This window comes from Rattus norvegicus, chromosome X, assembly GCF_021556685.1.
Source record: "Rattus norvegicus strain SHRSP/BbbUtx chromosome X, alternate assembly SHRSP_T2T, whole genome shotgun sequence".
In the NCBI taxonomy this organism is placed as follows: domain Eukaryota; kingdom Metazoa; phylum Chordata; class Mammalia; order Rodentia; family Muridae; genus Rattus; species Rattus norvegicus.
Window position 1 is genome coordinate 62,745,369 of NC_141554.1, and position 12,835 is coordinate 62,758,203.

The 12,835-nt window shown below is 34.4% G+C and overlaps 1 protein-coding gene across 4 annotated transcripts in view; it reads left to right on the forward strand.

The window, feature by feature from the left end:
* The window catches only part of Ppp4r3cl2 (protein phosphatase 4 regulatory subunit 3C like 2), a 107,730-nt gene extending 95,127 nt beyond the window's left edge, over positions 1-12,603 (forward strand). For 3 of the 4 annotated variants that reach the window (NM_001446985.1, XM_087599430.1, XM_087599432.1), the window contains 1 exon segment: positions 9,553-12,603. In NM_001446985.1, the coding sequence (NP_001433914.1) occupies positions 9,673-12,039 (2,367 nt within the window). In that variant the 5' untranslated portion in view covers positions 9,553-9,672 and the 3' untranslated portion in view covers positions 12,040-12,603. 4 annotated transcript variants of the gene reach the window in all.
* Positions 12,604-12,835: the final 232 nt, after the last annotated feature.

Here is a 12,835-nt window from a genome sequence, read left to right on the forward strand (position 1 = left end):
ACCACATACTTATGGTCATTTCATCTTTGACAAAGGAGCTAAAACAATCAAATGGAAAGAAGACAGCATTTTCAACAAATGTTACTGGTTCACCTGGTGGTCAGCATGTTGAAAAATGCAAATTGACCCATTTTTAGTGCCTTGTAAAAATTTCGAGTCTAAGTGGATCAAGGACCTCCACACAAAACCCAAAACACTGAAACTAATAGAGGAGAACAAGGGGACATCCATTGAACATATGAATGCAGGGGAAAATTTCCTGTACAGAACACCAATAGCTTATGCTCTAAGATCAACAATAGACAAATAGGACCTCATAAAATTACAAAGCTTCTATAAGACAAAGGACACTCACTAGGACAAAAATGGCAACAACCAGATTGGGAAAAAGATCTTTACCAATCTTACATCTCATAGAGTTCTAATAACTAATTATCTATCTATCTATCTATCTATCTATCTATCTATCTATCTATCTCTCCCTCTCTATCTATCCCTATCTCTATCTCTATCTCTATCTCTATCTCTATCTCTATCTCTATCTCTATCTCTATCTCTATCTCTATCTCTATCTCTATATCATCTATATCTATATCTATATCTGTATCTATATCTATATCTGTATCTGTATCTGTATCTATATCTATATCTATATCTATATCTATATCTATATCTATATCTATATCTATATCTATATCTATATCTATATCTATAAAGAGAAGTTAGACTGTAGAGAACCAAATAATCCCATTAGAAATGGGGTATAGAATTATACAAAGAATTCTAAACTGAGGAATAGTGAATGGCCAAGAAGCACCTAAAGAAATGTTCAATGTCCTTAGTCCTCTGAGAAAGGCAAATCAGAACAACCCTAAAATTCCACCTCACACCAGTCAGAATGGCTAAGATAAAAAAACTCAGGTGACAGCAGATGCTGACTAGGATGTGGAGAAAGAGTAATACTCTTCCATGGTGGGTGGGATTGCAAAGCGGTAAAACCACTCTGGAAATCAGTATGGCTTTTCCTCAGAAAATTGGACCTTAGGAGCAAGCTATATAACTCCTGGGTATATACCCAAAAGATGCTTCAACATGTAACAAGAACCCATCCTCCACTATGTTCATGGCAGTCTTATTTATAATAGCTAGAAACTGGAAAGAACCCAGACATCCTTCACCAGAGGAATGAATAAAGAAAATGTAGTACATTTACACAATGGAGTGCTACTCAGTTTTTAAAAACGACTTCATGGAATTCTTAGGTAAATGGATGGAACTAGTTAATATTATCCTAAGCAACATAATTCAGTCACAAAAAACACATTTGGTGTACACTCACTGATAAGTGGATATTAGCCCAAAAGCTTATACTGCCCTAGATAATATTCACAAACCATTTTTGAAGCTCAGGAAAAAGGAATATAAAAATGTTAATGGCCCAGTCCTTATTAGAATGGGGACAAAGTACTCATAGGAGGAAATACAGCGATAATATGTGAAACAGAAACTCAAGGAAAGGCCATCCAGAGAGTGCTCCACGTATGGATCCATCCCATATGCAGCCACCAAACCCAGTCACTATAGTTGATGCCAAGAAGTGCTTGATATAAGAACCTGATATGGATGTCTCCTGAGAGTCTCTACTAGAAATTTACTCATACAGGTTAATATGCTTGCAGCTAACCACCAGACTGTGCACAGGGACCCCAATGGATTAGTTAGAGAAAGCAATGATGGAGTTGAATGGGTTTGCAACACCATAGGAAGAACAACAACATCAACCTACTATATACCCACAGAGCTCCCAGGACCTAAACCACGAACCAAAAAATACACTTGTGGTGACCCATGACTCCAGCTGCACATGTAGGAGAGGATGTTATATTTTGATATCAACAGGAGGAGAAGCCCTTGGTTCTTTGAAGGCTCTTTTCCACAAGAGGTGAATGCCAGGATGTTCATGTGGGAGTGGGTGTGTGGGACTGGGAACATCCTCACAGAAGCAGGGAAGGGAGGTGGGAGAGGGTTATCTAATGAAAAATAGTCATGCAAGTAGGAAATTAATTTCTCACCAGCATTAACTTAGGTGATGCAAATGAATGTCAGTTCATATATGTGATTATTTAAAAATGACTTTACTTGGCAAAAGTGAAATAGCTATATTGTCCATGTCTACAATAGTAATTTGTGAATCAAATTGGAAAATAGAGAAAGAAAATATTGTAAAATGTACACGGAGCAAGATATTGCTGATTTTAAGTTCAGTGGTTGTATACATGAAAAACTATTGTTTCTAGTTCAGTAAGTATCATAAACAAAGAGGGAATATATTCCAAATTAGTTTATGTGAACTCGGAAAAAAAATAATAAAATTTCTAAGAGAGTTTCTATTTTGGGAACAAATTCTTTACCAAATAGAGACAAACAATCATCTATTACTTGCTATCAAATTGCCCTATATTTATCTTTAGTGAGAGAAAGATGGGTATGAGAAATAAGAAATGGTATATGGAAACATATTTAATCTGGTTTTAGGACCCATGTAAAGTGAAGACAAAGAATAATACATGTACAACTTATTGAACTAACAAGGATGAAATGTAAGGTCAGAATATTTTCTTACAACATAAATTAGTTTTGCTTCCCTTGTGATTGTGTGAGGGGGGCAACCCCCTGGTACTGGAGTTAGAGGTAGTTGAGAGCTGCCATGTGAGTGATAGAAATTGAACTACGGTCCTTTGGAAGAGAAGCCAGTGCTTTTACCACTGAGCCATCTGTCTAACCCCCAGCACATGTTTTTCTAACCTTATTATCCTTATGTAGTTGAAAAAAATTAGGAAAGAACTTGAGAAAACAGGACTGATTAGTAAAACCAGATACTAACAACATATTTTAATGAAATGAAAGGAAGCTTAATTCTTTCTATATTGTCACATTTCCAAAATAATAGAGTGACTTTTCAGATGGATTCATGGTCATTCATACCATCTTATGAATATTTTCTTTGAGCAAATCCATATAGAGAAGAATAGTGCTGCATAGTTTCTTCTTTGCTTTGGAAGGGATTGAGCTACCAGTAGATGTAGAATTACAGAACAAAAAGCAGAGAAACAATTAATAGTCCTACTTCATTGTAAAGCCTATAAATAATAAGTGAGGTCAGTATGGTAAACTATATTCAAGAGTGAAATCGTAGTGCTTATATACTGCGGATAAGCATCAACAGTCTAATTGAATTTAAGGACCAACCAATATGAGAGGATTCATGCCTGGTACTGCACCCACAGCTTGTGAGATCAAGGACACTACAGAGAACTGGACAAAATATAGAGAACAAATGACAATTGGATGATTGCCTCCAATTGATATATCTGCAAGTCAACTACTTCATATATGGCCCAGGGAATATTGCAGGAAAGTAAGCAGAAAAACTGTAAAATTCATAGGACCAGTAAGAATATTATGAGATATTAATTTCTTTTAATAACAGTGAAGCTGCATCCATGAAATATCAAAAATTTGTTTCCCTAAATAAGACTTGAACATGAGATCACAAGCTGACATGTCAACATGGATAAGGAAAATCTCATAGGCTCTACCCTTAGAAGCAGAGTTACAGTCATCTAATTTTTGCTGAGAAAGAAAGAATCAATCACTTAGGAAAACCCATTGTCCAATTCCAAGTATTGTCCCCCTAGTTCCCTACAGTTGTGTGTGTGTGTGTGTGTGTGTGTGTGTGTGTGTGTGTGTGTGTGCGCGCGCGCGCGCGTGTGTGTGTGTGTGTGTGTGTGTGTGTGTGTAAAACAATAATAATTAAAGAAAAGGAAGCCATAAATTTGAGGCGGGGTAGCATGGCAGAAGTTGAAGAAAAAGAGGAAGCCATGAAAAAGATGTTAACATAGTGCTTCTTTACAAAATTCTCAAAAAATTAAAAAAAATAAATTCAAGCAAAGCAAAATTGATGAAACAATTACACATGAAACATTCTCTACATATAAAGGGAAGTAGAACAGTATTAGTAAGAAAAGGGGCTACTCTCTTACATTTTGAGAGAAGTATTTCTGAATGATTGACATTTCAGGCAAACTGTGTAAGATATATTCATTGAAATACATAATTCCAGGTAGTATGGAGGTAAGCAGAAGAACAGAAGAGTTAGATGGACAAGTATTATGCAACATGTCTAGCAAGGTAGAGCAACAGGAACAGAGAACAGTTGGTGACGAGGATAAAGATGTGAAGCCTGAGAGGATACAAATGAAGGTATTATAAGCAATTCATTATACTAAAGGCAAAGTGCTTCAGGACAAAGGAAATGCGGTAGCTAAAATAGCCCTTTACTAAAAACATTAAAAAAAAAACACAAAAAAAACCCAACTAGTTTCCTGGTAATAAATGCCATTTGCTGTTTTGGAATGAATGTGCAGATTTTCCAATTAATTGAGATTAGAATGTGACAGAATTTCAAATATTTTATCGTATTACACATGAAAAGAGGAGCACAGATTTTGTCTTGATTTTTAACTTTTGTTGATTTTCAGAAGTCTTTTTCAACTTGAAGCAACTCTGTATATCATACCTTGGGATATTAGCCAGTATTGGTTATTACAACAGGGGAATAAGGCTGAACTAGTTATCTAGTAATTAAATATATGTACTGTTTTTTTTTTAGTGTGCTTGGTAATAATTGAACCAATTAATCACTCAAAGGCTCTGCTTGCAGGTGTTTTACAAGAATGATCTTTATTAAAGTTAAAATTTATAAGATTTCTCAATATAACACCTATGAGGTGCTTAATGTATATATAAACTGAACAGTAATTACACCTAAGAAGCAATAAGATCTTTTATCTCTGTTTAAGATGATAGTCTGCCTGGTATTTTGGAAAATGTGTAAAAGGATTTTAATACATTATATTCTGAAGGAACTGTAAACAAATGTTGGATATTTTCTTGAATTATTTTATTGTACTAATCAAAAATAAATTCCTAGGTTGGTAAGATGAACCAGCTAGTTGATGCACTGGCTGCCAAGCTAGATGGCCTGCATTATATTTCTGGAATATGGGCAGTGAAAGAAAAGGACCAACATGCACAAATTGTCTCTAATTTCCACATAGTCACCATGGCATATATATCTCAAACATCTACCACACAGAGAGAAAATAAATTTGTAATAAAAATTTTAAAATACACTCCTTACTGGCATGTCATGTTCTGATTTTAAAATGTCATACTACAGATCATGCTAATTACCAGCATTAACATGCACACACACACACACACACACACACACACACACACACACACACTTTCTGGACTGAGTCAAATCTTCAAAGAGGTATTATATTTAGAGACAGCAATAGTTAACTGATAGAATTAATAAAATGTGAATTGTCAGAAAATGCTAAATGCTATGGAGAAGACACAATAAAGAAAAACATGATTAGTTTTTTTTTGCTTGTTTTTTTCTTAATTTGAAAGAGATGTGTAGAATGAGAGTTTTGAAGGAAAAGGAGGACTTGCTTAAATTTTGGAGAAAATGAATGACTGATACAATTCCTTTCTGAGAAATCATACATTTCGAGTCAAAATACAAACAGGAACATAGACCCTGAAATAGAAGTATATTTGATGTATTTAAAGCAGAGATAGTAGCTCCCAATACTGTAACAATACTTAAATAAGAGAGATACTATAAGGTAAGAGTTCAAGATTGTCAAGATGGGAAGAACTTAATTGTGATATAAAGACCTAAGCATGGGTGGGCTTGTCTAACCCTTCTCTGGGACAGTGCTAGAGAACTGGCTGTGGTCACATGTGGGACTGGAGAACTGACTCTTATAGCCAAAGCAAAGAAGAGTAGATTCAGACCATTATAGGCTGCCGTAGAGAGGACAGCTGGCCCCATTCTTCACCTGGGCAAGAAGGAGAGCTAGCCCCTTTTGTGTGGGATCAGGAGAGCTGATGGTTTGAGTAACTCAGCTACTACCCAGTTCCAGATCCAGGGTTTTGACATGGTGCATTCCAAAATTTACTCCCTCCATAAATTGCTGAATCATGAGACTGGGCAGGTACAAAAGAGGTGAATAGAGTGAGCCCCTTAAAACAAAAGGAGGACTTGAATAAATTTCTGGAGAAAATGAGAGCTTGGGACATGTCCTTACTGAGAAATTGTACATTCCAAAGTTGCAAGACCTCCTGGGCACAGGGCTGCAAACATGATAATTAAGGATTCCCAGTGAGAATCTCATATTGATTGTGTAGCAGAAGCAAGAGGCCTCCAACCAGACCCTTGAAATGAACATTTTCAAGTAAAGATGTGGACAAAACAGTTTATTGTGGAATACAATATGACACACTACAGCTTTCACAATAAGTTTTTTCTCTTTTATGGGGGAGGTAATATCGACAAACAGCAGGTGTTAGGGAATGATGGGGTGAGTAAGATAGGCATGTAAGATGTAAAATTCACAAGGAATCAATACTACATTAAAATAGAACTATGGTTTTTATTATGAGTGATATATAAACCATTCATTTTGCCTATGAAATAGCATTGCATTTAGAGAATCCCAAAGATAAAAATTGAATATACAAACACTTGGTTTCTTCAAGTTTTAACACCATCATGTTCTGTGGGAGTTTGCACCAAATGCTTGATAATCTTTTGGATCTTGAAGGTTTTTACCCTCTATTGTGGTAGTAATATTCCCTTCTGGCTATTATTTTATGAAGACTAATTTAAAAATTGTGTGTGTGTGTATACCATATTCTAGGAGATTCTATATGTGGATTATAAAGCTATAAAATTCCCTCAGAACATGTTGTTTGCTTACATATATTTCTTGATATTCTGGGAATTATCGGAGGTTAAAATAATAACATAATAGAATTGGGTAGATATAACTAATGGTTCAAAGAGGAATATTATTTCTTCAAGCAACAAAACAAAACTGCTTCAGCAATAGTAATAACAAGTGTAGCCTAGAGCCTTTTTAAAATCATAAAACAACTGCTGTTAACCTAATTAAGACAAAGGGACCTTTACTGGTCTAAAAGAAATTCCAAAGAATAAACCTGAAAATGCATGGATTTGTGCTGGATAATTCTTTTAGAATAGTACCTAAAGACAAATTCAGAGAATTGACAGTATTATAATTAATTGTTGAAGGAGAATTAATATAAATACAATAGAAACAAATCTTTTATTAACTTAACTGTTACTTTATATTTCTATTCCTTATTAAAATGAGGTATTTTAACTATACATGTAGCTCTGCTTATAAATCATTAATTTTTATATTTATACAATTCATAAAATTTGTTTGTACACATATAGAATTCTTTTTTTTTTTTTGGTTCTTTTTTTCGGAGCTGGGGACCGAACCCAGGGCCTTGCGCTTCCTAGGTAAGCACTCTACCACTGAGCTAAATCCCCAGCCCCACATATAGAATTCTTTATTGTTTTCATGAATTATCATTTCCACCCAACTTTCCTAATGTGCAAGCTGTAGTGTCTTGAATATTTTAGAGTTTGTAGAATGTCATGTTGTAAAAGAAGCATGTAAAAATCTTTCTGTACACTACTTAATTAGGAATTGTCACACATCACTAGTGCTAGGGAAAATGAAGTGTATAATACAAATAGGACTTTTAAAGTTCAAATGGGCTTAATTTGAGAAATTGTTAGTTTTTCTCTTGAAACAATAGGGTTAATGTTTGGGAGAAATATTTCTTGAAAAAGAAAACTGCAGAAGTTGCTGTCACATCAAAAATCAATTTAGACACTATTAAAATTATATTTAACAGAGTTGCCATATCCAAGCTTCTAATTTTCAGTTGTCTACACCCAGATGTGGATCTAAAGCAGGAAATGTGTGACTTTCATAGAGTCTTGATTATTTAATGTTGATTACAAATTATATAGATGGAAGGAATGTGAAATAGAGTGTAATGAAAGCCAAGAAAAGACATCAATAGCAGTTCAATTCCTCAGCTAACCAATTTTGTAATTAGAAAGACATGTACAAATTAGAATTCCTTAACTTATTAAATATTTGAACTTTGACAATGTATTGACTTCTTTTTTTGTTTCTTGACTCTAAAGGGAATATTAATATACATACATTGCTAGATTATTATGAAATTTTAGGCAAAAATATAAATTCTTTCTCCAGCTGTTTTAAATGTGGTAAATATTCAAGTACACTTGATTGATTAGGTTATTACCCACATAATTCCTAGCAACTATGAGTTTACTTTAATTATGTCCCTTATTATGAACAGATATATTCTAGAAATATAGTTTACTTGTAGAACCATTCATTAGCATGATAAAGACCCAGAGAAATGGTTCTAGCATGGGTAAAGCACTACCTAGCCATAATTCTTTTTTTAAAAAATACCATGAAATAATAATTTACAAGTATCAATTCTCAATCTTAGGCTAGCTGGACTCTGGTGCTGATATACTGCTCTGAATGCAATGAATGTGTTCTTAAACTTGTGTCTAGGCATCTGGGTTTATGGTGATAATTGTTCTAGGTATCAATTTCTTAGTTTTGTTTTGGCTTATTTTGTTTCATTGTTGATTTATAGGTTTTGGGAGGGCTATTTTTTTCCTTGCTTTCCATTTCCTCCCTGGTACTATAGACAAAGTGACCTGTACTTGAGTAGGGGGGTCTCTGCTTGAGTTGAACATTGAGCTTCTGATGGCCAGGATGGCACACAGAAATGACTCTACAAAGCTTAAAGAATCATAGAGCTTTACTTAAAAAAATAAGAACAGAAAAAATGAATTATTTTAAATGTCAATTCCGAATCTTAGCAAGCTTTCATTCACTTCCTCTTTGACCCATTATTTCTCAATAACAAAGTTCATTATTAGGCAAAGGGAAACATTTGAGGAAGCATTATACTCACTGGAAGGTCAAACTTTAGGTTGAACAGAATGGAGTGATGTGGCTAAAAAAAGATGTTCAATTTTTATATAGGCATGTGATACAGACTACAAGATACTCAAGAGTGTCTTGTAGAGAAACCCAATTTTATTTCTCTGATACTTGGGTTGGGATCTTATCTGTCGATGATGTATATGTGCCTATGTGCTCTAGCATTTCATTGGCATACATGGTGAAGTGTTGACTTTACCAAAACATTGATAATTAAATTTTTTTGCTTAAGAGCCTAAGAAACAGAAGTCTGATGAGTGAAAATACTTTGGAGAAACAAAATTTGTTATAGAAAACATATAGTACTTTCTAGGCTTCCATTTTTGAAGTAGGGGAGGCAGGTTTCTTTAAGAGTATCTATTACATAAGCACATTCTTTTAGGAAGAATCTTGGATAAATCACAAGATTCTGCCAGAACGAAGGCAGGCTTAGGGATTCAAGTGCTCCTGACAGAGGTTTGTTAGTGACAGTTCAGTAAGGGTGCATTGAGAAGCATTAGGGTCTTCTACCTGAGTAATCCTAATGATCTTCGGCCCTTTCTTAACCTCTGCCTTTCTTTTAACACCTAGTAACCTGCTCTCTTGTGATTTGTTTCAGAATTGTGACATCATCGACATTCCTTGCCAAGGTAGCAAGGAATAGTTACTTCTAGATAGACTACAGAAAGCCAAGGTCTTCACTGGGACGTGGCCTAGTGAGGCAAAACCAGAGATCATTATGGATGACAAACTTCATAGTGTAAAAGTCTTTGTGTTGGTGGAAGATGAGCAATGGAAAATCATAGGTACAGGACAAATTTCATCCAAATACATTGAACGGCTCCAGGGTGTGTGCCTGCTTGTTCACTCAGAATCAGATGGCTCACAGATTATGGAGTGCAAGATATATCCTAATGTGCCCTATCACAAACAACGAGGGGAGATAATCGTTTGGTCTGAAGCTAAGAACCATGGCATGGCAATATATTTCCAGGAACCAAGTGGTTGTCAAGAGATCTGGGAAGATATATGCCAAGTTCAAGGTAAAGATCCAAGTGTAGAAATCACACAAGAAGTTACGGATGATCTGGAAACTTTTGCAGATCTCCTGCCAATAGGGAACCTGTTTGAAATGCCAAACTGTGAACTCAATACACTTGAACATATTGCAGATTTATTTACTTTTGTTGATAAAACACCAAACCACAGGGAAAGGATGGCAATGGTCTTGGAAAAAGGAAGTTACATTAAAAAATTGCTACAGCTTTTCAACACCTGTGAAAAACTGAAGAACATGGAAGCCTTACACTTTTTGAATAACATCATTAAAGGAATCCTTTTTCTAGATGATACACGTTTGCTTAATATCATGTTTTCTGATGAATTTTTCATGGATGTGGTTGGATGCCTTGAATATGACCCTGCTTTGGATCAACCAAAGCAATACAGAGAATTCTTGCTTCAAAATGCAAAATTCAGGGAAATTATGCCAATAACAAACTCCCAACTTAGGCAAAAAATACAAGAGACCTACAGAATGCAATATGTTTATGATATTGTGTTGCCTGCACCATCCATATTTGATTCAAATCTTCTTTCTGATCTTAATGCTATGATTATTTTCAATAAAAGTGAAATAATTACCATGCTTCAGGATGATGAAAACTTTTTGCTTGAAGCTCTTTCTCAGTTAAAAGATAACACTGTAGGTTATGAGAGATGGTATGAATTATTATTATTCTTCAAGGAATTCTGCATATTTGCTAAGGCATTAGAGAATCAAGAGAAAGATGAATTACTGAAAACACTAATAAAGTTAGGAATCATGAGTGCTCTGAAAGTTTTAGTACACATGCATGATTACCAAATACAAAAGGCTGCTCTAGATATATTTCCTTATCTAGTAGAATATAATCCATGCCTTGTTCGAGAGTATCTACTGGAAGAAGCTCAGGATAGTGAAGATAATGATGAGCTTCTCATTAATGTAATGATCAAACAAATGATCTATGATCCTGATCCTGAATTTTCAAAAGACATCATTTTGCCAGCAGTTCTCCGTGCCCTTCTTGATCCAGAAAATATGCATGTCACAGCCAATGGATGTGAAAAAGCAAAATTTCTCAATTTCTTCTATGCACGTTGCATGGGTAACCTCATAGCACCAATTTTGTCTACCACAGTGGAAAACGACACTGATGATAATATGGTTAACATCTGTCCTAATTATCAAAATGCACAATTGCTGGGAGTAATTTTAGAAATACTTACTTTTTGTGTACAATACCACTCAACATATATGAAAAATTATATTTTGAATAACAACTTGCTCAGCAGAATCCTGATGCTAATGAGTTCAAAGCATACATTTCTGATTTTGTGTGCTGTCCGGTTTATGAGAAAGATTATTAGTCTTAAAGACGAAATTTACAATCTTTACATAATTAAGAAAAACCTGTTTGAACCTATTGTAAATGCTTTTATGCATAATGGAACTCGGTACAATATGTTAAATTCAGCTATTATTGAGCTATTTGAATTTATAAGACAAGAAAACATCAAGTCTCTTATTGCAAACATTGTGGAAAACTTTTTTATTGCTTTCGAATCAATTGAGTATGTCCAGACATTTAAAGGGTTAAAAACTAAATATGAAGAGGAAAAGAAGAGAGAAAGTGGAATAAGAAGAAATTTATACAATGTAATATACCAGAAAATATACTGCAGACATATCAAAGTTATGGAGTTAAAAGTCAAGGCAGACATATGTTGTAGAGAAATCACAGAAGAAGAAGGAGCTATTCTACCAATGGGAAAAGAATTTCCAAGTCATTATGACATAATCATGAAAATTAAAGAGACAAATGAAAATGAAAATGTAATAGAACACCCAAAAAGCAATGAAACTTCTAAATGTTCATCATCTTGTGGTGATGCTTCTTCTAACAAAATGAGTATGGTTCACTGTAGCAGCCTGGTTCCTTTAGTGGATTACCCATATGATACTGATGGTGAGAGTGATGATGATCCTTATGGTAATGATGAAAATGACGATGAAGACAAAGACAACGAGCCCCTGAGTAAAAGACCTAATCTTAGTTCATAAAATCACATGAGGCCTACAACTCTTAGCTCAAATATAATTCTATAAATACCACAAACTGAAAAATCTAGTTAAAAAATCTTTTGCCTATTGACATTTAAATATAGTAGTATACAGAGCCAAAATAATGAATAAGAGGCCTCAATTTTATACAAAGAAAACCTCCCATAATATCGATGCATAGTATAAAATAAAGAGCAACTGACCAATAACTTCTTATCAAGAACATCTTACTTTACCAACATGGTTTGGGAGGATGAAAGAGTTTGATAAAGTAATACATTTTTTACTAAAGTCTTTATATTAGAAGCAACTGCAAAGGTTTTATTGCAAAGCCTACTTTCAAAAAAGGATCTAGCAATGACATTTATCCATAAACTGAAGTTTGTTTAAAATATCTTTTGTTGCATTGAAGGCAAAGTTATATTAATGTAAAAGTAAAGTGATACTTTTCAATATTTCTGTGAACATTTAACAGAACTTCAGCATTGTGAATATTAATAGGAAAAACATTCAGTGTAATTCAGTATGTATTTTCATGAATAAAGTGATATGCTTGATCCTAAAGGAGCTGTTTTTAATGTACTTATTTTTACATAAGAAATGTCAAATATCAGTTTCAGTAGAGTACTCTCCCTGATGGTTTTCTGTAGGATCTTCATGGGATAAAACAGAATAGATCAAATATCCAGTTTATGAAAATTAATGAAGCTTTGTCTTTTTCCTTTGAGTAGTAGGAACATAGTAGGATACACACACAGACACAGGCACAGACACAGGCATAAACACACAGACACAT